The 27,149-nt window shown below is 52.6% G+C and overlaps 1 protein-coding gene across 3 annotated transcripts in view; it reads left to right on the forward strand.

Moving 5' to 3' along the window:
* KIRREL3 (kirre like nephrin family adhesion molecule 3) overlaps positions 1-27,149 on the forward strand; it is a 347,026-nt gene that overhangs the window by 300,893 nt on the left and 18,984 nt on the right. For all 3 annotated transcript variants that reach the window (XM_032133597.1, XM_032133598.1, XM_032133599.1), the window contains 3 exons: positions 20,651-20,799; positions 21,126-21,253; positions 23,592-23,718. In XM_032133597.1, coding sequence (XP_031989488.1) covers positions 20,651-20,799; positions 21,126-21,253; positions 23,592-23,718 — 404 coding nt within the window. The remainder of the gene's footprint in view (positions 1-20,650; positions 20,800-21,125; positions 21,254-23,591; positions 23,719-27,149) is intronic.

Consider the following 27,149-nt stretch of genomic DNA (forward strand, 5'->3'; position numbering starts at 1 on the left):
CCATCCATTCTGGCTCTGCAGAACCATCCATGGATAATAACAGAGGAGGCACCTCCGGGGACAGGTTACCGTGACCCGCCTCCTGTTAGGCTCGTACAGCTTAATTAGTACAATCGAGTTTCCTGATAGGAATGATCCCTTCCAGCTGGATATCAGCACAACAAAGCAGTAATTGTGTTCCTGGTTACACAGAAGAGTTATTAATTCGAGAAGTCAATTAATGTCAAGGATACAAATAGCCCTGGTTTCATATTTACAGCTGGTAGGAAAACAAAGTGCGTGGCAGGCTGGGTGTGAAGGAGCCACGTGGTTCTTACCCCAGGACTGATTCTGGTACAGTCCAAGGCAAAACAACCATCTCTGCTCAGGGAACCAGACAGTGGCAAGACCCTGTCAAACTTCTACTCCCTCAGCCTGATTCTCAACAAAGAGACCTTCCACATCATCCCTGAACCCGGCTGGGCTGATCCCTTGTGCACTGGAGCAGCCTGGAAAGCTCCAGTCTTGGTTTTCTACTTCCTTGGATGGGAGCTTTGGACAAGGGGGAATGGCTTCCCTTGGACAAGGAGGGCAGGGCTGGATGGGATATTGGGCAGGAATTGTTCCCTGGGAGGGTGGGCAGGCCCTGGCACAGGGTGCCCAGAGCAGCTGCGGCTGCCCCTGGATCCCTGGCAGTGTCCAAGGCCAGGCTGGACATTGGGGCTTGGAGCAGTCTGGGACAGTGGAAGGTGTCCCTGCCCGTGGCAGGGGTTGGAACTGGATGACCTTTAACCTCAAACCATTTTGGCATTCTGTGATTCCTCTTGGCTGTTTCCAGCCTTTGGATCCCTGCCCAAGCCAAGCTGGGTTGCTTTTCTCCACCAAGCAGAGGTGGGCCCAACACTCTTCTCCCATCTTTGCTGCCATCTCGGTGCAGGTTTTTGCTGTCCCCACCAGCTGCAAGTGCCACCCTCTGCCCTCTTCCTTCCTTCTCACCCATCCCAAGGCTATGGGTCTTGTCACCCTTCCTGTTCCCTGAGCCTCCATGTTTCTCCTGCAAATGGCTTTGGGATTCATTTCTTGATGGATTTTACTCTTAAAACTAACTGCATGTTTTTTCAGGCAATGCTTTCCCATAAAAAGGGTTTTGGAGGGGGTGGGGGGGAAGAGGCGTGACAAATTCAAGAACTTTGGATTTTTCATGTCTTGAGTTCCCTTAACACGTAAACTTCACATGAGGCTTTTTCCCTACCACTGTGACAAGCAAACAGGACTCAGCAGCGCTCGCTGGGGCTTCCTTCTGCTTAATGGCTCTGATTGATGGAGGGGGGATTTGTTTCCCTTCCATAAGATCCCAAAGCTCTTCACTGTGTAAAGGTGGCAGATGTTTCAGCACTGACGCTCTGAGTCCTCTGGAGTGGGACATCCGAGCAAGGAGCCCCCTGCACCCTGGCAGTGGCAAGGAGAGAAGGATGGGATGTGTAAAGTCCCAGGACTGAGATATCTGGAGGTTTGAGAAGGCAGAACATGAGCTTGGTGCCATCCCCAGGGTCACTCAGGACCCCACCACTGGTGAAAATGAACTTATTCTGCCTTCCAAAAAACCCAACAGAAAATGTGATTTTTTTTTTTTCTTTTTGGGTGAGGACCCCTCTGTTATATCTCCTGTGTCTTCCCTCACGCTCAAACGGAGATCCCAGATCTTCAGCTGATACTTATTCTTAATCCCCCCCGCAATATGTTTGTCAGCAAATAACTCTGAACACAAAGGAAAAATGTTTAAACAACCTAAACCCCCTTTTGTGGACATAAATCCACAGCCAGCTCTGCAGGGCCATCCCTGCTACCTATCCACCAGCAAGCTGTCACCTTGCTGGAATTTTTGAGGAGCCGTAGCTTTTGCATTGGGTTTGCATCCCGGGTTTTCTGCCTGGGAAAAGCACATGAGGTTGAATATCTCACCACAGATGTTCCCTTGGGAAGCATCCATGAACTGGGATCTTTGTTAGGATGAAGCCACTAAACCACCCCCGTGGTCCTGCCGACCCAAGATTTTAAGCCCAGACCTCTTGTTCTCTTAGTTAGGAGGGCAAGGGAAAAGAAACAAAATTCAACACAATTCCCCAGGAGACAAAAATCCCCCTCTGCCCCTATAGAGAACACAGTTTGGATGAAATTGAGTCAGCTGCTTTTCCCTTAGGAAGTTTTCTTTGTGCTCTCTTATATAATCACACACAGGTGGATTTTTATGCAAGGAAAATCTGGTTGGAAATGAGACCTTGGAGCGATCCACTCCCAGAGCCAGGGTGGAAAGTTCCAGCCTGCACCGTGTCTTCTCTTCCGAAGGCAGAGGGTTAATGGCTTTTTCTCAAAACTGACAGATTTTCACAAAATCTTTGGCCTCTGTGGCATTTTCTAAGTCAGAATCCCTCTTCCTTAAAATCTGCTGGCATCTCCTGACATTGAGAAGCAGGCAGGGCTGGGGTAGGTTGTCCTATGCTGGAGGCACAGCTCCTCTGCCCCTTTCCTTAGCTGAGGAGGCTGGAGCTGAAATCCCAGCCCTCCTCCCTCGCTGGCAGCAGCCGTTTCTTGACGAGGAGCAGCTTTTTCCCCAGGGAGATTTGTTTGCCCACGATGTCACCTGGGCTGTCACTCACTTTTAGGCATGGGACAGACTGGTGGCACCAAAAGCAAGTGGAGGGAGTCAGGCAGAGGCTGGCAAGGTGTCACAGCAATCCTGAGCAGGCGGTCCTGGCACAGGGATGAATTAACCCTCCAGCAGCAGGGGTTTGCTCATTTGGATGTTTTTCCACCTTCCATATAGAGCAAGCTTTGCACAGACACATCTGACAGCTTCTGTAGGGCCCCATACCCCACCTGGCCTGGCTTTACCCCACCTCTGGCTGGGAGCACGTTCCCTTTGGAGCTGAAGAGCAGCTCAGCCCACCAGAAACCTCCTTGGCATTGCCAGTGCAGCATCCTCCACTTGAAAAAGGCTCAGGGGGACCTGGGTTCCTCAGCAGCACTTCCACGGGTGCGTCCCCATCTGCTTTAGCACCATGGACATGGGGCTGGAAGCCCAAAGAGGCTCCCTGGTGTCCCAAGGGTGGTAGGGGACCATGCTAACCTTTCCTCTCTCCCTGCCTCCAGCCTCTGCCAGCCTCTGCCAGCCTCTGCCAGCCCATTTGCTGGTGGAGCATCCCAGTGCCAGGCTGGAGCAGCAAACGGCTCCGGTGGGCAGCTGGCACGTGTGGGCACATCCCACCTCAACAACCCGCCTCCCGTGCGCCTCTGCGGCTTCCTGGGCAGCTCTGGGATGGCGAGGAGGGAGTCTGGGAATTTACTGGCTTTCTTTTGCTGCAAGCAAATGGGCAGGAAAGGGAGAGGGAGAGTAATTAGCTGTCGCCATTGTTCTGCCACCTGCGATGGCGGGTAAAATTAATGGAAAGCAACAGAAGTCGGGGCTACGTGAACCGACTCCCAACCAGGCCTCCTCTTTGCTCCCGTCAGATCTCTCTATTTGCCAATCTTCCCGTGGCTTTTGATGCCTGTTGTGTGTCTGTGGGGTGTTTTTTTGCTGTTATTATTTATCACTCACAGTAAGAAAGAGAATCTTTAAAGTGGCAGAAGGAAATGGGAAGGTTTAATATTGCAGGAGGCAGAGTCCCTGAGCCTTTCAGGCTCCTCGGCTGATGATTATTTTTGTGGAGCGATGGGGAGTTGGCGCAGGCAGGGCAGTGATACAAATCTCATTCTGTGCATCCACACAGAGCTCTGGCCCCCAGGGCTGGCGGAGACCTTTGCTAATAATGTTATCTTTGGAGGCAGAGGGGGACATGTGGAGCCACCCTCCAGCACCAGCTGCAGTTCTGGGGACCACTGCACTTCCAGAGAAAGGTGTGGGAGTGACAGACAGACACACAGACATAGCTGGGAAGAGGGAGACATCCCTCCCAGCTGCTGCAAGCTGTTAAGCATGGCAGCTGTGAGCAACACACAGCTCTTCAGAGCTGTGGGATGTGGCAGAAGGTGCAGGAAGTGCTGCAGCAGGAGCAGAGGTCAGGAGGAGCTGGGGGGCATTTATTTATTTATTTATTTATTTATTATGGTGCTGCCCCACTTCTTCCCATCCCACAGCCAGAGGGATCACATCAGGTGCGATCCAAGCAAGTTCCTTGCTGGGATGAAATCCAAGGTGCTGCCTGCCCAAATCCTCCTGCATCAACCGGCCTTGTGAGTGGGAGGTGCAGCCCAGGGTTTGAACCCCACCATCCCCCTGGTGATGCTGTGCCGAGCTCAGAGCTGTCCCACAGCATCCTGCTGTCCTCACCTCCACGTGGTTCCCCCCGAGCGCTGTTTTTTTGTTGGCTCAGTGGGCTCCAGCCAGCAGGAAAGCCCTTGCTCAGTAAATACTGTTTTATCTCTGAACAGCAGCTCATCAAATATTAATCCAAACTCAACTGCTTCTTAACGAGGTTTTCTTTAAAGGCATTGGGGCTTGAACACACCTGGTGGGAGGCAGTGTCCTGGCTTGCCCCTGGCTCTGCCCAGGGAAAACAAAGGGACAACAACAGGGAAAAGGTCCCTGGTCCCGTTCCTCCAGCCTTCTCCAGAGGGTAGGCATTTCCCATGCAGCTTTAGGAAAACAAGTGGGTGAAGAGCCCCAAGTGCCTTCAGTAGATCTGGTGTCTCCAAGGATCGTACGTGCCCAGCTACAGGTTTGGGGTGTTTTGGCTGCTGGCCTTGGGGAAAAAAGTGGCAGATTTTTGTGGGTTCGGGTAGATACAGAAAAATCTCGCCTGACATCAAGGAGCTGTGAAAGAGAAAATCACGATGTGCATCAGCTGTGCTCTGGCCTGCCTGCCTTACACTGTGCATCTTGGAGGTGTTCCTCCCACGGAGACACATTCCCACAGTTTGTTTGAACAAACCTAGTGGAGAAGTTTAAACTCCACAGAGCTTTGCTGCTCTTTACCCTTCAAGCCTTGTCTGCACCATTTGGGGACCTGCTGGCATCTCACCAGATTTATTCATGTGACGCCTCAGCTCCCGTGGGGAAGTCAAGGTCTCCAAGAGCACGTGCCCCATGTCCTGCTGGAAACGGCTTGGAAGTTTGCTCAGACACTTGAACCAGCTCCCTCGTGGCTTGGCATTGCTTTGGTGCCTGGCAAAGAGCCAGCGACTGACTGGGTGGAAAAGCAGCAGAAAGCTGGGAGAGCCTTATGAAAGGGATGCGGAATGGAGGGAAGGAGCAGCTGGGCAGCCCTTGCTTGGCAGAATCATTGCACTTTCACTGCCCCCAAGAGCGTGGCTGGATGGACCAACTCATTACCAGGAGCACATCCATCATCAGTCAGTCGTGGGCTCAACACAGACCCAGCTTCTCCAAAATAAATCCCAAGGAAAGAGCCAAGAGACATTCCCTGCCATCCCTGAGTGGTTGGTTATTGAAGGTCAGCAAGTCATGGAATCACAGAATCAATCAGGTTGGAAAAACACTTTAAAATCATGGAGTCCAGCTGTTACCCCTGCACTTCCAAGGCCACCACTAACCCATGGCCCCAAGTGTTACATCCCACGTCTTTTAAATCCCTCCGGGATGGGAACTCCAACACTGTCCTGGGCAGTCTGTTCCAATGTCTGACCCACATTTTAGTGAAGAAATGTCTCCTAATATCCAATCTAAACTTCTCTTGATGAAATTTGAGGCTGTTTCCACTTGTCCCACATTGCTGATTCACATGGAGAACCCTGGGATTCCCATCCCTGATTCCTCATGCTCACTTCCCAGGGATCAGACCTGTTCAGATGGGGACCCCCATGCCATAGGTCTGCCCCCAGGGATACATCCTTAGCAGGATAGACGGGAAAGTGAAATAAATCTGCCTCCCACATCCAGGCAGTGAGGAGAGCTGGGCTCATAGATGGGTGCTCCCTGTTTCATCTGAGCACGAGGAAGCCACATTTATAACAGAGTCAAGGAATTCAGGTCTCAGCAAAGGAAGAGCCACGGGAATTGTTTGCTGCTGCCAGGTCGGATGAGCAGAAGGAGAAATCGTTCCAGTGGGAGCAAGATGTTTCTGTTCAGTTAGATCTCTGTTGCTCCTTTGCCTGGTCAGTCAAGCTTCTGGATGTGCACAGATCCCTGTTTCTGGGTGAAAGGCCAGGGAAAGGCATACTTGGAGTTTAACGCCCTTTCATGACACCAAAGTTGTCCCTGCCTCTTCCATTCAGCTGAATATAATCACAGATCCGTAGGCTGCAAAGGCCAGAAGGGATTATTGGATCGTGGGAAGCCGATACAGAGATTCAGGGCAATGATTTCATTGGCAACTTTAGAGAGAGAAGTGGCAAACGATCCATTTAATGGGCACGCCTGGCACTGCCTCCAGCCAAGCCACAGCAGGAGCTGTTTTCCCTCTTCTGGCACTATAAAACCTGGATATATTTTCATGTGCAATTCCGATGGCTTTGAAAAGTGCCTCCCGGGAGTTGGAGCATTTTTGTGTTCCTTGCTTTCCTCTGCCCGTTCATGGAAGGCTCAGAATAAAAGTGACCAACCCCTCATGCCCTGCATTCCCAGAGCTTCTGACCACCGGGACCACAACCAGACTGGCCCAGTCTCTGCCAAGGAAGGGGGATCTGCTGTATTAACTCTTATTAAATCACAATCACATCTCTGTTAATATTTAAAAGTGACTGTCAAGGGTTTGGAGTGCTGCAGGGCCCCAGTGACTGCAGACAAGGTGTGAAGTCTGTGGGTGCACGGGCACGTTCCTCCACATCCATTGCACTCCATGTCCCACTCACTGGGAAATTGCCCAGACTGCTCCCCTGGGGACTGCACAGGGACCCTTTCAAGGCTGGGTTGGATGGGGCTTGGAGCAGCTTGGTCTAGTGGAAGGCGTTGGAGTGAGATGAGCTTTAAGGCCCTTTCCCACCCAAACTATTCTGGGGTTCTGTGATCTGGGGCAGCCCCACAAGAGCTTCTGCACAGTCTCGGGTGTCCCAGCTGCCCAGAAGGCTGCAGGGAGATGAGGTGGGGGGCAGCTCAACAAATGTCTGGTCCAGACCAGAGGCATCTCAGCATCTTCAAATGGAATGGTCACTTTGCTTTGGCTGCCATTTCTTGGCACGCTTTGGACCTTCTCCCCCCGCAACCATCTCCCTCCCCCAGTCCAGCTTGGGAAAGTTCTCATTTATGCCAGTGTGCAGTTTTTGTTGCCTTCCTCCCCCCGCTCCCATCTGCTCCCTCCCTCTCCAATGGCCGGGGCTGCCGTCTGTCCAGCGGCAGGACGCTGTGTGTCCATATGTTGTCCCTCGGCAGGGCTGTCACCTCTCCTGCTGCCTCCCACAGCCAAACTCAGCAGGGGAGGGAAGAGAAGCTGGAGTGGGGAAGGGGCCTGCAGGCATTTCACAGCAGTAACAGAATAAATCTAATTTATAGACATAGCAAAATGCAGCTAAAGCGGGAGTTGAAATAAATGCAAAGCACACCGAGGTCTCAAGTTATCGGCACTGTAACATTTTTCCTGACTATCTCTGTTTTCCTGCCTGGGTTTGTCTTTGTAGCTTCCTCCCAGACAACTGGACCTTTGCTCTGAAGTGAAAATGAAAGCTGGGGGAAGAAAAAAAATAACGGGAAATGAATTCTTCAGATCTCCTTCATGATGCATCAGCCCCATCTGCCAGCTCCCTGTGACAGGGAGCAGAGCGTGGCTGGGTGGCAGGTGGAGAGACAGGCTTTAAAAAAGGGAAATAAAGCAAACTAAAAGGCACAACTATCCCTGCAGCTGGGAAGTGAGACTGGGCTGCTGGGGGGGGCTCTGCCAAGGCACAGAGCTCCAGGTGAGACTGGGAAGAGAGGGTTGGAAGGGCCTTCTTCGTTCACAGAGGTGTGTGGACAGGGAGATTTGTCTTCCCATTCCCTGGCTTGTCAAGGTAATGGGAACAAGCGGGTGGGAGATGTTTGGAGGCAGCTTGAACTAATTAGGAGAGAGCGTAGAGGAGAGAGAGTCTGATGGAGGGGGGGAGAGGCGGGGAAGGAAAACGCTTTGTACTGGTGAGCAGCATCCCCGATGTAGAGATGATGAAAGGTACCAAAGCAAAGAGCGATGGAGCAGCCAGCCCTAACCCGGGCTGGATGGAGCCTCTCCGATGGAGGGGGCTGCCAGAGGGGGTTGGGTGTTCCAGGAGGGCTCACAGAAACGCGGGGTGCCCTGTGGGGGTGCTCATCACCATCCCAGCCAAGCATGAGTTTTCCAAACTCTGCTCCAGCCCTTTCCCAGCGTTAGAGTGAACCTGTCTCCAAAGCAGCATCTCATTTCCAGCAGACCTTGGGGTTGTGGTTGTGTTTTCCCAGCCTTGACAGTCAACCCTCCTTCAAGACTTGCTCCTGGAGCTGGGAACGTGATCTGGAAGGCAGCATCATTGCCTCCTCTGGCCAGACCTCCTCTCCCTTTGCAAGAAGTGGCAGCTTTTTGAGCCTAATTTAGCAGTCTTTAATCTGAGTTATTCCAAACCACACTTGCCACTTCCTTCATGCGTTCCCGCAGGATGATGGGCTGATTTCACAGAACGAAAAGCCTTAAGCAAATCTTGTCACACAAGAAAATTGATTTTTCAAAACTGACTTTTACAAGATTACTGGTGGTTTTTTCCCCCTCATCTTTCTTCTGTATTGTTCCCTTCCAGTCTCACGAGGTGGCTTCAGATCTAAGGAAATTAGAGATGCTGTGACTAAATTGAAAATGTAAAAATGGGGAGAAAGAAGGGGAAAAAAGACACCCAGCACCGCCTCTGCTGCTGCCTCTGAAGGGTACGGCTGCCTGTGCCTGTGAAGGAGCAGAGCTGCTTCCTTGACCACTGACCCACTTGACCCACTTGACCCCTGCCATAACATCGATGCCACGTCACAACAGAGTCTGTCCAAGGATTATGCCAACACCTCACAGGGACCATCCCCTGATGGGCATTCCTTGGTGATCCCAAGCCAGATCACGAGGTTTTTCTCGTTCTCTCCCTCAATCTATACATACTATTTTGTCTTTTGGAATTAAAAAACCCGTTTCCCCCTGCTGCTCGGTTCAGAGGCATCTCAATGTGTTTTGTTAAAAAAAGAAGACAGTGGAAGAGTTGCCTTGAAGTTGTTTCAGACAGTTTAAAATATGCTAAGCTTTTGTGTTTCTGCCACATAAATAATGAATCCTCTTACAGCTTCTGAGTCAGGGAAGACGTTGATTTAAGAGGCCTTCAGCTCTGTTTGAGGCTTTTCTGCTTTCATGCCAGAAAGGGGAGAATGTGACCGAGGACGAGCAAGGTGTGAAGGATGAAGCAGAGTGTGCAGGGAGGATGTGGGATAGGGACAGAGGTGGCACCCACCACAGCCCTGCAGGAGCTTTTCTAAGGAATTTCACTCCTTGATTCCCTCTTTGCTCCTTTATTGCAGGTTTTGGGGGCTAGAGGTGGGTTTAAATGGAGGACAAATCTGCTTCTGTCACTGTCTCTGGGGCAGGGGAGCCTTTCCCCCCCACCTGGCAGTGGGACCTGGCATGGAGTTATCTTGGCACAACTGTTTGGGGTGCACAGCACCTACCCTTGTACAACCCATCCCAGAGAGACCCTAAAGGAATCCTGATCTCACCCAGCATGAGATCAGGGAGTAGCCCTGTTCACTTCAGGTCTCAAAGATACCCTTGGCTTTCTGTGCCACTCCAGAAGCTGCTGGCAAATGCTAAAGAGAAAAGGCAGGATGTTGTCTCTGGATTGGAAGGTTGTTTGTAAAGCATCAACCAACATTTGTTGCTCAGCTCCACTTTGTTACTGAAGTGGGTAGTGAAGAACTTCATGGTTGTTACTTTTGGATACGTCTTTATTTTGTTTTTGAATGCTGTTCCACGCTGTTCTATACAGCAGTCGACAGATAATCCCAGAGCCCTTTGGGTCAGTCTGCTGTACCAGGACACAGCCACGCTGGGTTGTTTTCCTGTGACAGGGCTGAGAAGGGCGGAGTTGCACCAGGGTGTCAAACGGCATTCCAGAGGTTTGGGAGAGAAGAGGGACTTGACCATAATTTTGGGCGTGGATGGATGGAGGGACGGATGGATGGATGGATGGATGGACGGATGGATGGATGGATGGATGGAGGAATGGATGGAGGAATGGATGGATGGATGGATGGAGGAATGGATGGAGGGATGGATGGATGGAGGGATAGGGATGGAGGGATGGATGGATGGATGGATAGGGATGGATGGATGGATGGATGGAGGGATGGATGGATGGATGGAGGGATGGATGGATGATGGAGGGATGGATGGAGGGATGGATGGATGGATGGATAGGGATGGATGGATGGATGGATGGATGGATGGATGGATGGAGGGATGGATAGGGATGGATGGATGGATGGATGGATGGATGGATGGATGATGGAGGGATGATGGAGGGGATGGATGGAGGGATGGATGGATGGATGGAAGGATGGATGGATGGATGGATGGATGGATGGATGGAGGGATGGATAGGGATGGATGGATGGATGGATGGATGGATGGATGGATGGATGATGGAGGGATGATGGAGGGATGGATGGAGGGATGGATGGATGGATGGAAGGATGGATGGATGGATGGATGGATGGATGGACGGATGGATGGAAGGATGGATGGATGGATGGATGGATGGATGGATGGATGGATGGATGGATGGAGGGATGGATGGAGGGATGGATGGATGGATGGATGGATGGATGGATGGATGGATGGATGGATGGATGATGGAGGGATGATGGAGGGATGGATGGAGGGATGGATGGATGGATGGATGGATGGATGGATAGATGGATGGATGGATGGACGGATGGATGGACGGACTGATAGATGGCCGAGGGAGCTGGAGTTGTTTCAGCTGGCAAAAAGGAGGCTCAGGAGAGACCTTATTGCTCTCTACAGCTGCCCGAAAGGAGGTAGTAGTGAGGTGGAGGTTGGTTTCTTGTGTCAAGTAACAACTAATGGGATAAGAACAAACAGCCTCATGTTGCACCAGAGGAGGTTTATATTGGATGTTTGGAACAATTTCTTCCCCAAAAAGGCTGAACAGCCCTGGCACAGTCTGGAGTCCCCATCTCTGGAGGGACTTAGAAGGTGTGTAGCTGTAGCACCTGGGGTTAGTGGTGGCCTTGGCAGTGCCAGATAATGCCTGGACTTGATGATCTCAGAGGTCTTTTCCAAACTGAGAAATTCTGTGGATCCATGGATGAATTTCCTACTGAAAAGATGAACAGATCTGATGAACTCATGACTTTATTCTGCTCCCCTGTGAGCTGCCTGTGTGTTTGCATTAGCACAGAGGGAACACACTTTGTATATTTATTATTCTTCCTCATGACTTGCCAGATCCCCAAGCTGCTCACACTTCAGCCAGTGGAAGCCCAAGTTCCTTATAGAGAAATCCCTGCCTTTGGCATCTTCTGTGAGGAGATTCTCACAAAATGAGGGCTCAGCCCATCTCACCCAGGGTGCCACCTCCAGACTCAGCTGCCTCTGTTGATAATCCTAACATGAACCTGATATCCTGTTGCTAATCCTAATGTGAACCATCTGATCAAGACACAGCTGAGCCCTGAATAATTAACTGTTCTGGCAGGGCAGGCCAGGGAACCTGCCAGGGAAGGAGCTGTGCCTCACACCAACCTGAGGACGTGCCAGGAGTCAGACAGAGCACAAGGAGCAAGGGACAAGCCTGAGTGATGGGATGGGAACAGTGGCTGTCAGAGGGAAGGAGGGGCTTTAGGGGCACTTCTGGGGCTGGAAAGTCAGACAGAGCCAGCTCAGGCTGGTGAGCATCATTTTTGGTGGCCCAAAGCATTGCCTGGGCTGTTTGACAGGTCTAAGGTTGGCCACCATCCTTGAAGAGTTAATATAAAGTTAACATAGCCCGAGGTCTGTCCCTTCTTGCCATGCCAGAGAGAGGTCAGACCCTCTCATGCTACAGAGATCAAACCACAAAGCCCTTAAAAACATCCCAAACTCAGGACCAGGTCAAAGCCTCAGAGGAGCTTTAGGAGCCAGCCAAAGAAAAGAAGACCCAGACACCCAGCAACTCTCTGTTGCATGAGTTCCATGTGCAGAAAGGCACGAGCCGTTCCTGCCTGCTGTGCCCATCATTTCTGCCCTGAAACATGCGGATTTGGCAGCTCCAGTGATCTGGAACATGAGGTCCCAGCCCAGCACCACTTTGAAGATCCCCAAGCAGCAGATTTCTTATGCTGATGAAGACCTGTGAGTTTCTGTCTCCATTCACCGTTGTCTTTTTCCTGCCAACCCCAAAGGAATTGCACATCGAGGCGTAAAGCTGCAAAGACCTCGAGCACAGGTGGAAAATAAGAACTGGAGTAGAGGGGAAGGCAACTTTGAGCAGCTTCACAGCACTAAGATTCACTTTGCACTGAGGAGGAGGATAAACACGGCAGAGAATTAGCTCTTCAACATGCCAGCATCCATAAATCTGGCTAAAGACATTCTGCTACGGGGGTGGAGTGGGGTGGGAAGACCCCAGAAAGGACTAATCCTGTTAAACGATTTGAGAAAATACAAACCACGTGACGAAATTGGATTACCCAAAATAATAGTTAAGCTATTAGTCATGTCTATTGTGCAGCAGGGTAAGTCAAGATGATGTAGGCAGGAAAAATGAAATGCAGCATCACTGCCGAAGGGGTAAAAACTCCCTGAGGAGAGGTGACACCTCCAAGCTCACCCAGGACTGGGGGGTGACTCACATCCCCAGTATTTCTCCAGGATAAGCAGTTTTGGCAGCTGGCTGTCATAGTCTGAATGGTTTTAAACTTTCTCCACATACATTAAAATCGGGAATTTAATGTTCATAATTTAACTTAGGGGGGAAAAAGTATGAATTTCATATGATTCCATGACTCTGGGGCCAAAGATTCTTAAATCTAAAGTCCCCTCCTTAGAGGGAAAAGGAGTTATTTCGAAAGAGGGTGTATTTGTGAAAAGGGAGGAGCAGAAAAACATCCATAGTGGCAAGAGAAGTGCCAAACAGGGATTAATGGGGACAGGTTTGGTGCCCAGCCCTGTCATGTGATGGTGTGGAGGAGGAGGGGGGATTTTAAACAGCAGGATTAAACCAGCACATCATCTAAAGCGTCTGCATTTTGTTTTGATCTGCCACAAAACCAGCTCGATTTGCAGAAGGAATCACCCAGTCCATGATGTTTGATGCTTTCCCTTTGAAACAGTAACAGGGCCTCTCTGGTTTCCTTCCAGGGGAGGGACGAGGGTCCTCACCAGCCCCTGGTGCAGGGAAGGAGCCGGGGGGTGCGGTGGGATGGGCTTTGGCCAATCCCTCCCTGCTGCTAAATCCAGTATCCGTAACCCTTCCTGGTCTCCACACATGGTCCAGCATGGGGTGCACGAGCACCGGGCAGGTTTTATTCCCCACCATCCCCGGCCAAGCCCAGCCCATGGGCTCCGAGGCCTCTCCATGGCTCCGGAGCTCCGCGCAGCACCAGCTGCAGCCCCCGCGGTGCCGGGTCCATTGATTACCTGCACGGCTCATCAGCCCTCTCCAACTATTCCCCACGGTTGATCAGTCAAGTCATTGACAAGTTAACAGCTTTGTTTACTTCTCCCTCTCGCTTCTGCAGCCAATTTGTTCCGATTGCTGTGCTAAGGGAAAGACTGTTTTGATTGGTTTCTCCCCAAAAATGAACCACGGTGGGTGCGTGGACTGGTGACATGGCTTTAATTGTGTCATCTGCGAGAGAGGAGCCTCACCCCACTTCTTTCAGGTTCCTTGGGCAGCACGGACCTGACTCCAGGGTGTCCCTGATCATCTCTCCTCCAGGACCCCAGTGGTCTCCTCAGAGCTGAACTCTCATTGAACATGTTCAGGTGTGATCTGGGGAGCTCTAAGCAGCCCCTCATGGATTTTTCCCACCCATGGGACCTGCTGATGGCAAGGAAGAGATGCAAAACCCAGGCACTGCCCTTGAAGAGCACAGCTGATGAGCAATCAGGCTCATCCCATCCTCCTGGCTTGGCAGGAGTGGGAACACCGGTGCCAAGATGAGATGGAAAATCAAGCCAGAATTTTCCTCTGCAGTGAGATGTTATTATTATCATCAAAATTCCAGAGTGTTTAAAAACAATCCAACCCCAGTAGCAGCAACTGGTGCATCATGGTGAGCGCAATCAGACACCAGACATGTCCTTGTCAGGGGTAAAAGTCTGAAAACTGGGAAAAGGTTGCAATCTTTCTCCTTGTTTATTTGTTTGGAAAAAAAAGCCTATGGAGAAAAGGAGGCTCAGGGGGAACCTTCTCCCTCCCCACAAGGCCCTGACAGGAGGGGGCAGCCAGGTGAGGGTCGGGCTCTGCTCCCAGGGAACAGGGACAGAACAAGAGGAAATGGCTTCAAGTTGCCCTAGGGGAAGTTTAGGTTGGATATTAGGGAAAATTTCTTCATGGAAAGAGTTGTCAGGCATTGGCAGAGCTGCCCAGGGCAGTGGTGGTGTCACCGTCCCTGGAGGTGTTAAAAAAAGTGTGGTTGTGGTGTTTAGGGAGAGGGGTCAGCGTGGCCTTGGCAGTGCTGGGTTAGCAGCTGGATCGATGATCGCAGACGTCCTTTCCAACCCAAACAATTCCATGGCTCTATGATCCCACACCCCACTCCCCTTGCTCAAGGGCCGGCCTGACCTCAGCCAGAATCCTCAGAGCTCTTTTCCTCCTTGATGAAACCCAAGCTGGAAGGCCCAGCCTTGTAATCCAGATGGTGGAGAGGTTACCCAGGGCCTGCCCACTCGTAAATGACCCCACACGCAGAGGGGGAGGCGGAGGCGCCACGGAGGAACCGCGCGAGGCCCACACGTCTTCATTAGGGAAGGGAGCGGGCGGGAGAAGAGGAGTAACCCCATCCATCACCATTATGAAAATTTACCCGTAATAAAGAAATAATTTGCTCGATGCATCACGCCGGAGCCGTGCGGGGGGTACCGTGACACCGCTCGGGCTGGGAACCTCACTCCATCATTTCTCCCAAGGCTGTCACTAGCAGGAGACACAAGCACCAGCCATGCATTGTCCCTGTCCCCTTTGGACCTCTAAAGGATGCCAGAATGTCATCCTCAAAACACCATCTCCTCCCCGTGGACGATGCCAGGGCTCTGGGCCCTAGGGGCATTTGGGGTGGGGCTCATGGCATCCCACCAGGGACAGCTCTCCCGTGAGGGTGAGAGGAGAGGATTGTCACATCACACACTAGGCAATAAAGCAACAAAACCCATTCTCTGAGCAATTTGTAGCAATTAATAGCCATTCCCAGGAATGAAATGTTAATTAATTCATTCCCTGAGCCATGCATTTATTTAAGGTATTTGTGGGTGTTCTTGGTGCTTTTATTAAGCAATTAAAATGCGTCCAAGAAAATATTTATCCATTTTAAGTAATTCTTAGTAAACACGATTTATATGGCAAGCAACCACTTTATTTTGCATTGTTAATTAAAACCGACGACACACTCCACTTCCCCGGGTTATTCGCCACCAGAGCAGCCGCTCTGCCAGGAGCTCTGGTTCAGGGCTGCTGGCAGCTCCAAAATCCTCCCAGGGTGGATTTATGCAGTGCTTGATGGGGCATTTCAGAGTCCAGAGAGCCCCAGCACCCCCGTGTTGTCCCCCAGGAGTTCCAGTGCTGCTGGAAGGAGCCGTGGCCTGATGAAGACCTTTCTAAAGAAGACCTTGTAGAGTCCTACAGCTTTCCCAGGGCTCAGAAATCAATAGTTTATTCCCACACGCTGGGTGTGGAAGGGTTCCAAGCCCTTGTAGGGAGGCGTTTGTTCAGGTGAGCGTGGGCAGCGCTGGGGTGGATGAAGCGCGTGTTAGCAACGCTCCTCCAGGACTGACAGCCTGGGGCGTTTGCTGTGCTCTCCCCGTGAGCGTGGGGAACTCTTCGGGGCCTCCACCAGCCTGGAAGCACAGCCAGAAGCAGGATTCATGGGAAAAAGGGGTGGAACTGCCAGGTAAAACCCGTTGTGCGGAAGGAGACACAGCTGAGCCTCCCACTGAGAGCCTGGGAAGGAGCACAGGTGTGTCATCCCAGATTTTGGCAGGTTCCCTTCGGAAACCAGAGCAGAAGAGGAAAAAACACGGAGCCATGAAAACCAAAACAAAGCCCCAGCATTGTTTAGGAGCTGACAAATCCCAAAATGTCCTTTCTTATTTCCTTGCGTGTACTCTTTGCTGGGAAGCAATCGATGGAGTCAGAAAAATGGTGTTTCCCTGAAGAATGTCTCCTTAGAAAAGTCCCTCCCTCCCTCTTCAGTGTTAAAAGGACTCAGTGCAGGTGTTCTATTTTTTGTTCATTCTTTAATCACCGGCTTTTCAGTGCTGACTGTAATAACCCCTTTGAAACTTGGATCAAAATATCTCTTTCCTGGTTGAAATTTGTTTTCTTCCATCACCCGAGCAAATTCAATTTGCAGAAGATACTGAATTGGGAGGCACCTGGAACTCCCTCCAGAGAGGCCAGAGGAAAACAAAAGCACATTAGAAATATGGGAAAAGAAACAACAGAATGAAACCCAGCCCGCAGGGGAAGAAATGCCCACCTGGAGACACAGACTGAGATGGTGCTTGCTGAAGAGAAAGGAAGAAAATGTGCACATCTCTGCCATGGAGCTGGGCTGGGAGAGCTGGGGGTGCTCACTTGGAGAAGAGAAGGCTCCAGGGAGAGCTCAGAGCCCCTTGCAGGGCCTAAAGGGGCTCCAGGAGAGCTGCAGAGGGACTGGGGACAAGGCATGGAGGGACAGGACACAGGGAATGGCTTCCCAGTGCCAGAGGGCAGGGCTGGATGGGATCTTGGGAAGGAATTGTTCCCTGGGAGGGTGGGCAGGCCCTGGCACAGGGTGCCCAGAGCAGCTGTGGCTGCTCCTGGATCCCTGGCAGTGTCCAAGGCCAGGCTGGACAGAGCTTGGAGCAAGCTGGGACAGTGGAAGGTGTCCCTGCCCATGGGACAAGATGAACTTTGAGGTCCCTTCCAACACAAACCCTTCTGGGATTATGATTCTGTGATCTGCATTGGTCATACGACATGGCATAGTGGGAGAAGGGGTGAATTTGGACCTGGGTACTCCAAAGGTGCCCATCAGTGGTAGAGGGCAGGAACTGAAGACACCTGAGAGGCACAGGGGCACTGGGATGGATCCCTCAGCAGCCCCTCTGCCGTGCTGCCCCTCAGCCTGGAGAGCCCAAGGGAGTCACAGGAACAGGTCCTGTGGGCAGGATCCCCACAGACAGACCCTCACCCCTGTCCCAGCGCAGGAGGAGCCCCCCCTGCCCAGCCCTGTCCCTGCAGTTCCTGCAGATGAGGGTGAAAATCAGCACAGACGGTGACAGGAGAGTTAATGGCCAAGTCATCCGGGGAGACACTAAAGCAGGTAAATTTATGTAGTCTGGAAAAGACCCTGGGTGGCACATTTGCAATCCATAAATACCTTCAAAGGAACAACATAAATGAAAGGAGCTCCTGCTCTCCAGGCTGGCAGGACCAGGAGCACTGGATGGGAGCCAGGCTTGGTGCAGCACAGCCACGGAGACAGGAGGAAGAAATCACGGAGAGCCACAGCAGTGGAGGTGGTGGATGGGGCTACAGGAGCATCCTCCTGTGTTCTCTGCTCTGCTTTATTCAGATTCTGATTATAAATAATAACCGAATGGTTAATAGGTGAGCAAGGCACATTATGGGCTTGTTAAAGCCCTGAGTAAGTTGCCTTCTGGCTGTCCACGAGCCCATCACAGGAAGCTTTACAAGAGGGTTATCAGCTGCCATTATTAAAAACCAATTTGACATTATAAAAGATCCATACTGCTCGTTCAGTCACATTGATTTAGCCATGTTAAGCCTTGGAAAACTGGAGCAAGATCCTTGATCTCTGCTGAAGCACAAAAAATTGCTGTTTGTGACACATCTCCCACATCTCCACACTCGGGAAATCCAGTTTTGCAGAAGCGATGGGTTTTGAACAAATCCATAAAGCACCGTGCCACGCTTGTTGGGGGTGTTTTCCCAAGCAGCTGCGATGTCAAACTGCTCTTGGAAACCTTGTCCTCTGTTTCACAACACCCAGAAGGATCTCACCTGTAGTCTCCCCAGCTCAAACCCACCTCCAGACACTTCTCCGTCTGGTTCCAATTCCCTCCGGGAATGTTGGGGGGATGAGCTGCAGGCAGGTGCAAGGACATGTCCCAGGGAGCCCACAGGTCACTTTTATCCTCGTGTTGAAGCTTCCTTCTTGCCCTTTGCACAGCAGAGAAGGTGGATTTGTGCAAAATAACCAGGGAAGTGCCTGGCACAAGAGAAGCTCTGGATTGTCCCAAAGGTTTGGTGCCACACCCTGCCCCACTGACTGCTGAAAGAAATGGCTTCATGTACCTGGTGCCTCCCTTGAGTACCTGAGGAGCAGAACAAAACCCTCCAGAGGCTGGGAATCAGCTCATGGCTGGGAATCCCTACAGGGACAAAGTTGTAAAAGGAGCTTAATGGAGCAGAAATATTCCTGACAAAGAGCCTGGGGCATTTCCACATTCACCAGCTGGAGTTTCCCTGTCCTTGTAGTTTCCTTCCTTCCTTCCTTCCTTCCTTCCTTCCTTCCTTCCTTCCTTCCTTCCTTCCTTCCTTCCTTCCTTCCTTCCTTCCTTCCTTCCTCCTTGCTTTCGTTCATCTGCAGTTCCTGAGATGTGAATTCAGGCCTTTTGGGCCAGCAAACCAAAGAGGATACAACAGGAACTTGTCTCCTCTCCATCCCACAAGCTGTGCAAAGCTTTGGGGATGAGGTACCAGACCTCTGGCAGATCCTCCCGTCCCTCTCCTGCCCCATCCCCAAGGACCCAGCTGCTGCCCCAGCACTGGCAGATGCTCTCCACGCCGGGCAGCAGCGTTCCTGCGGCAGGGAGGCAGCAGGGCAAGGCAGATCCATCGGGAGGCAGGGAAGCGGGATGCTGAGGTCAGCCTTGCAGGCTGACCCCGAACGAGCCGCTTGGCTTGGGCTGCAATTCCCGCTGGGAGGAGAAAGGCGTCACCAAAGCATCACTGACCATTCAGCCCCTCGGAGCAGCACCTGGAAGGCTCTGCTTGTGCAGGTTTTCCCATGCAGAACCTCCCTCATTAACACACGAAGCGCAGCCCTAGAAATAAAACCGGCATGTCCTGATTAATTATTGGAGGGGGAGGCCAGGGAGGAGGCAGGCAGGGGAGGGAAGCCGAAGTGGCCAGTCAGCATCTGTTGGAAGTGCGAAGATAAATGGAAGGCGAGAGCAGGTCAGTGCATACAAATCACTTCCACCCCCCCGGGAGCACCTCTCAGAGCGCTGTGTCATCACGGGGCAGCCTGAGCGGGTCACTGGCAGGAGGCCCTGAGGTTCACAGTAGCAGGTGCTCGAGGAATTGGCTCTGGCAGCACTCAGGGTGTTCTCCAGCCTGCCATGGACCAGCATTCCACTCTCTCTCCAGCCCCACTGAGGCTCGTGAGTGCCAATGGACCTCCAGCAGGAGCTCCCTGCAGCTCCACTTGTCCTCGGCTGCCTTTGGGGCAGCACTGAAGCAGTGGGGAGCCATGGCAGAGTGACAGGAACGAGCAGAGGGAAGCAGGAGAGCCCTGGAGGACCAGGAGGAGATGCTGCTTGCCTTGACGGGGACAGCTTTCCCAAAACCACCCCCCCCCCCGACCCCGTGTGGGAAGCAGCCTCCGCAGCTCCTTCCTCTCTCCGGAGCCCAGCTCCCAATGCCTGCATCTTTCCCAGCCCATCCAGCACAACCAGAGAAGCAGCCCCAAAACAACAAGGCAGAGACTCCACAGGGAAACACTCATCCCTCCGATTTACCTGCCAGTTGTTTGGGGAGGATTATTATATGTTTTTTCCCAGGGTTTTTTTCCCTTCCCCAAAGAGCGGCTGGAGTTTCACACCGCCTGACAGCATCTCTCGCCTTTCCCAGCCGCTCCCGAGTGGCAGGTTGCCAGACGGTGCCCCATTAGGTCACGTTTGCTCATTGTTTGGCAAACAGGGCTTAATTCAAGTGCTGAGCTGACAGCTTGTTCTCCAAGACAATTTGCAAGTTGCGGTGTTGCAAATGCCAGCTTGGCTTTTCGGGGAACGTTATTTCAGCTGCCTTAAAGGGGTAAAGTTCTCTTTGACTGGGGAAAAAAAAAAAGGAAGAAAAGGGGCAAAGGGGAGGCAGCAGAAAACGGTTTTGGTGGTTTTGATGAGGAAAGACCAGCAGTGTTGTTGGCAAGCGTTCAGGACAGGGCTGTCATTCCCCATCAGGTAGAGACCCTCCATTCCTCCCATCACTGAGGTCCTTCACAATCCTAAGGAATGAGGTGTATTCCCAGTGAAACAGGAAAATAGAATTTTGGTTTCATTTGGAAAGGTGTCAGTAGGGGTACACGTACACATCTCTTTGATGGCTCCTCTCCAAAACCTGTGGCTGTAGTGCCTACATCCCCGGAGAAGGGGGTGATGCTGAGAACAACTTCATGTCCCTTCTGAAGTCAAAGGCACCCTGGGCATGCTGCCCCCAGCTCTGTGCCAGCCACCCGTGGAGATGGCAAGAGACACAAAGCAGCACCACCACGATGCTCTGTTTTCTTCAACAGGTGGGCGAAAAAAGGCCAGGTTATAAAGGAAGCCTCCGGTGACTTCTACGAAACCATCGTGGACCACACGTTCTTCTTCGAGCCCGTCTCCTGCGAGGTCACCAACGCGCTGGGCAGCACAAACATCAGCAGGACCGTGGATGTCTACTGTGAGTACCCTGTTGGCTCGAGTCCGGCTTCCAGGCTCAGCAGAGCTGCTGAAAATCAGCGGGAAGGAGACACAGCTCAGCCTGACTTGCCCAGGGTGGCAGGACTTGCTGGGCTCTCCTGCAGTGCTCCCGCGGTCACACCCGTGATTTCCTTGCCAGCTCTGGGGTGGTCCCTGGGGAGCTGGTCCCTCTGGAGTTGCAGCAGGCACCTCCCTGAGGCTTTTCTTTATTTGGGGCCCATCAAGATCTACCACTGCTCCCTCTAACCTGTTTGCTTCGAGGCTTTCTGGCTGTCACTGGCAGTAACTCCAGTTTCCTCTGCGCAGTTGGGCCCAGGATGGCGACAGAACCGCAGTCCCTCCTGGTTGACCTGGGCTCGGATGCGGTGTTCAACTGTGCCTGGACTGGGAACCCCTCTCTCACCATCGTCTGGATGAAGCGAGGCTCGGGTGTGGTAAGAGCCGCTGTGGGGCAGGGGGCGGGTCCAGGGCATGGAGCAGAACCTGTGGGGTCTGGGAGCTCCTGGCTGGATGAATGCTGGCTCCTCGGAATGCAAAGGGATCCTGAGAGTGGGGGAATTTATTTCCATGACAATGGACAGAAGAGTTGAACCAGAGCATCACTTAACACCTCACTGATGGGGAGCAGTTCTGCAATTCGACTGCATGTGGTTCCTTCTGGGATGGTCCTGTGTGGGTGGTCCTTTCTGGGATGGTCCTCCCTGGGATGGACCTTCATGGGATGGACCTTCCTGGGATGGTCCTTCCTGGGATGGTCCTCCCTGGGATGGACCTTCATGGGATGGTCCTCCCTGGGATGGACCTTTCTGTGATGGACCTTCATGGGACGAACCTTCCTGGCCCCCAGGTCTGGGATCTCACATGTTCACCCCAGCACTCCCTGCTGTCGACTGCAGCCTTCTCCGGGGAGGAGCTTGGATCTGTCCCAGCAGACTTCTCCACATCTCTTTTGTCCTGAAAATCATAAGGAGCTTTGCCAATTGTAATCGTGGCTCAGTGAGCCCCAGGAGCCAGGAGATTCTCTGATCCCTCTTTACAGACAGGAGGGCTGAGCAAAGCCACGGGAAGAAGCTAAAGGAGGGCTGAGACATGAAACTCATTCGGAAGCATGCACAGTTGAAAAGCATCTCCCAGCTTCACCTGGGCAGATCTGTGGATGAGGAAATGCTGCCGTTCCAGCTCAAGGCTGTAATTGGAGAGCTGGACCCCCACGGAGGGGCTGAGTCCTCTCCTCTGCTCCCCGGGGACACTGAGGCATTAACTGCTGGGGTGTTTTTTCCAAACCCCAATGACCTTGGTGAAGGCCATCTCCTGGGAAGAAGTTACAGACTGGGGAGAGCTGATGGCTTGAATCAGCAGAGGAATCCCAGTGGGTCAGTAACTCCTGGGTGGTTTCCTGTCCCACAGCTGCCATGGCTGTTTCTCCGGGTTTCACACGCAGGCGGTTGTTCTGCTGTCTCGAGGTGGCTGCAGGAGCTGGGAACAAGGCCTGTCTCACCCTCCTGCTCCAGCCCCAGCACCCCATCAGGGCTTGCCTTTGCTATCCAGCAATGCCCAGGCACAGCCACCTTCTCCCTTTTTATCTACCTCCCTCCAGCTGAGTTCTGTCACATTGGAACTTCTTGGAGCAGAGTGAGGGAGATGATTCTGCTCTTCCACTCTGCCCTCATGAGACCCCACCTGCAGTGCTGTGTCCAGCTCTGGGGCAGAAGGACGTGAAGCTGCTGGAGCAAGTCCTGAGGAGGTCACAGAGATGCTCCAGGGCTGGAACCCCCCCACTCCAGGCTGGGAGAGCTGGGGGTGCTCACCTGGAGAGGAAAAGGCTCCAGGGAGAGCTCAGAGCCCCTTGCAGGGCCTAAAGGGGCTCCAGGAGAGCTGCAGAGGGACTGGGGACAAGGCATGGAGGGACAGGACACAAGGAATGGCTTCCCACTGCCAGAGGGCAGGGCTGGATGGGATATTGGGCAGGAATTGTTCCCTGGGAGGGTGGGCAGGCCCTGGCACAGGGTGCCCAGAGCAGCTGGGGCTGCCCCTGGATCCCTGGCAGTGTCCAAGGCCAGGTTGGATGGGGCTTGGAGCACCCTGGGATAGTGGGAGGTGTCCCTGTCCCATGGCAGGGGGTAGAATGGGATGGGATTTAAGATCCCTTCCAAACCAAACAATTCCATGATTCTGTGATCTCAGGACAGATCTTCCAGCTGCTGTAACCCAGCAGAGATGGTTATGCAGGTCACCAGAGCCACCTCCACCTTCCCAGAGGGATGCTGGCAGGGGATGCTGCTTTGTACAGCCATCAGCACTCAGCCATCCCAGTGGGATGTGGGATCATGGCTGCTTCTTCCTCAGCCACCTCTCCCACCACTTCTGGGCTTAAACTCCCTGAGTCAATCCCAGCGGCCTCCACTGTGCCTGCAAATGTGGAGGAGCAAGTGTGGAGTGTGGTTCTCTCTGAGGTTTTTCTGCCTGTGTCACTGCAGCCACGGAAATTTTTCTCTTGTATCTTGAACTTCTTGCAAAACTAGAGTTCATAAAAATTCAAATGAATACCTACAGGATTTCTTATTTCCCCCCCCAAAAATGTGGGGCATTTCTTTACTCTTTGGTCAACAGCAGTAAGTGATGTTTCCATGCCATGCCGGACTTTGGGCTCATCCACTTGGCCTTCCCAAGGATCCTCAGGAGCTGGTGACACAGCTCTTGTAACTCAGGTCATTTGGTTTTGCTTGTAATTTCTCATGGCCCACCTGAAAGCCCCCCCCTCCTCCCTTTCAGGTCCTGAGCAATGAGAACAAGCTGATCCTGAAGTCGGTCCGCCAGGAAGACGCTGGGAAATACGTGTGCCGAGCTGTGGTGCCGCGGGTGGGCGCGGGGGAGCGGGAGGTGACGCTCACCGTCAACGGTACCTCCTGATTCCCTGCCGCCATTCCTTCCAACTTCCCTTCCTCCATTTCCTCCTGCTTCCCTTCCGCCATTCATTCCCTCCTGCTTCCGTTCCTCCATTCCCTTCTGCTTCCCTTCCACCATTCATTCCCTCCTGCTTCCCTTCCTCCATTCCTTCCAACTTCCCTTCCTCCACTCCCTCCAACTTCCCTTCCACCATTCATTCCCTCCTGCTTCCCTGCCGCCATTCCTTCCAACTTCCCTTCTTCCATTCCCTCCTGCTTCCCTTCCACCATTCATTCCCTCCTGCTTCCTTTCCGCCATTCCCTCCTGCTTCCTTTCCGCCATTCATTCCCTCCTGCTTCCCTTCCACCATTCCCTCCTGCTTCCCTTCCACCATTCCTTCCCTCTTCCCTTCCACCATTCATTCCCTCCTGCATCCCTTCCATCATTCCCTCCTTCCTGCCTTGATCCTATTGCTCTGACAGCTCCAGTTCCCAAATTATCCCCTCAGATACTTCCTTTTGGAGCAAATCCCACCCCCAGCTGGATCAGGGATCCAGGCAATGGGAGTAAAGTGGATTTTGCAATTTTTTGCCTGGAAATGCACAAGTTAAAGCAAAAAAAAAAAAAAAAAGAACATTAGCTCAGCCCCACGCAGTTCCTTATTATCAACAGGAGTTTATTGAGTAGTTGAGGGCTGGCAGCTTTAAGTCTTTAATAGATTAATCTTGCAAAACCCTCACAAGGTCGGAGAGTGCTGTTGTCTCTGTGGTACAGCTGGAGAGCCGGGAATTGAGTCTGGATCCAAGACCAGCAGCCTAATCACTCTCTCCAACCCACGTGAGGATACCTGTGAGGATTCCTGTGAGGATACTTGTGAGGATTCCTGCCAGGATTCCTGTCAGGATACCTCCATGGCTGCTTAGGGCTCACCCAGCACTGTGTCAGGATGTGCCCTGGACTCACACCCAGAGCTCTGGAGTTTAATGATGCCCTGGCCAGGACCTTGCAGCAGCTGGTAACAAATTTCAGCATAACTATGGCAGGGAAAGAGCCAGGCAGGCTGCAGATGGCATAAACAGAGGATGAATTTTGCATTGTCTCTCACCTGCATGACAAGCTGGCAGGTTTCACTCCCCACTCGCTGTCACAAGAGAAGAACATAAGCAGGAGGCAGCTCAGGCAGCAACAAGCGTTCATTTCAAACACAGATGATGCAGATGGTAGATGCCTCAATTCCCTGGAAACATTTTCAAGGCCAGGCTGGGCAGGGCTGTGAGCAACCTGATCTAGCTGAAGATGTCCCTGTCGTGGCAAGGGGGTTGGACTGGATGACCTTTAAAGGTCACTTCCCACCCAAACCGTTCCACGATTCTATAATCCTAGAAAAGGAAGCCAAGGACGACGCAGCAGGGACTGAAAACCAACCACTCCGTCAACTTGGACTCAGCTCCTCAGCGCCTTCATCCTCCTTCCCCAGCAGCTGCTGGGTTTTAATTATAATTAAATGAGCTCATGGAAAACAAAGCAACAAATTAGCACAAAGAACATGCTCCTTCCCTGACACCCACCAGGCACAGGGATGCCCTGAGTGCAGAGCAGATCTCATGCAGGCTCGGGGCGTTCGGAGCGTGCAGCACAGAAAAGCTGCTCTCCAGAGCTTTGCAGCTCATGCCTGGGGAAACTGATGGGGAGCAAATGAAATCCGTGCATGGGGTTCACTGCTCAGCCTTGAGCATCTCCCAGGATCTGATTGCCTGTGCATCCCATCCCATGGGATGTGCTGCCAGGGGCTTGGTGCACCCCAAAGGTGACAACACTGAGACAGGTCACCACAGGTGTTGGAGCAAGGGAGAACCCCACACCTCTGGGTCAGGATGGTCTTTTGACCCTCTGAGTGAGGAGAACCAAGCCCCTGAGCAGCATCCCCACATCCAACATGCACCAAGCACCCGGGCTTGGCAGCCTGTCCTGCAGCGGGAGCAGCGCTCCAGCTCCGGAGCACGGCGCAGTGTGTCTAATCCAGCTAATGAATTCTGCTGGAAGCCTGTTCTGATGTAATTCGAGAGAGAAGTTGAATGCCTCATATTTGGAAGTTATTTTCAATCCAGAGGGTGATACAATTGTCTTGGTGTTACCAGATGCCTCTCTCTGTGGGCTGGGATTCGTCACAGAAAAATCAGGCATTGGGAAGTTGTGTTCTGGGCTGGCTGCACAGCCCCTGACCAGGGCACGTGGGCTTTGGGGGGCTGATCCATCCCACTGAGCACAGAGACCCCAACTGAGGGATCAGACCCACTCTGACTCTGTGGTCCCACCAACCCATCCACTCCCATAATTGTCCAAAATCATGGCAGGACGATGTTGGGGTGGGAGAGCATCCTCCTGCCTGCCCCACCCAGCCACACCAGACAGGGCTGTGTTTGCAGAGCAGCCCAATCCCATGCCAGAGCCAAGGCCACCAGCCTGCAAGGAAGCAGATAGGATTCAGAGTCTGGTGAGTGGGAAGGAGGATTATGTAAAGCAGCAGCATTTGGCAGGGCCGGAGCAGCAGAGGCTCGAGGGAAGGGAGGAACTTGGTGCCATCATAAATCAGCAGCAGCTGGATTTACAGCCAAAGCCTCTCGATGCTCCTGGCTGCACCCAGCCTGGTCACAGCTCCCACCCCAGCAGGAGAAGCCCCCCAGGGTCACCTTCACAGGTGGATCACCGGCAGTCCCATCTGTCACTCAATCATCAGGGGCTGCTGAGCAGGGACCACCACCCCTGCCCACCTTGCTCTGCAAGAGAAGGTTTGTTGGAAGGGCTGGATGACTCCAGGTGACTAATTCAGGATGTAATTTGCCTGGGATTCACCCCAGCAAGGAAGCTCTCGGCATGCCCGAGAGCTGGGAGCAGGGCAGGGGCTGACCTGCCACTCCGCTTGGTCAGGAGCACATCACGGTGTCAGGAAGTGCTCAAGGCCAGGCTGGAACAACCTGGTCTGGTGGGAGGTGTCTCTGCCCATGGCAGGGGATCTGGAATGAGATGGGTTTTAAAGTCTTTTCCAACTCAAATCATTCTGTGATGGTCCTTTGCAATACCAGGCAGAACCAGCCAGCCCAGGACTTCTGCAGGAAGCAAGGAGTTAAACAAAACTCTCTTGCCAAACCACTTTGAATGCTTGGGAGAAGGTTCAGATGGACTCGAGCAGACTGGAGAAGCCAAGGCCATCCTTTCATTCCTGAAGGCTCCCACCTCAGACTTCTCTTTTTTGTGAGCCGCCAGGACCGCACAAATAAATTGGCACTGAGGTGCTAAAAATAACCTCCACCAATAGCTCCATCATTTATATCCATGGCAACATTGCTCAGAGCCTTTTCCCTGCCTGTGGGCTGTCTCACACTCGGTGCTGAATGCCAAGCTGGAGATTGGCAGCTTTCATAAGGAACCAGATCCTGGTGGAGA

Source organism: Corvus moneduloides, chromosome 25 (genome assembly GCF_009650955.1).
Source record: "Corvus moneduloides isolate bCorMon1 chromosome 25, bCorMon1.pri, whole genome shotgun sequence".
NCBI lineage: Eukaryota > Metazoa > Chordata > Aves > Passeriformes > Corvidae > Corvus > Corvus moneduloides.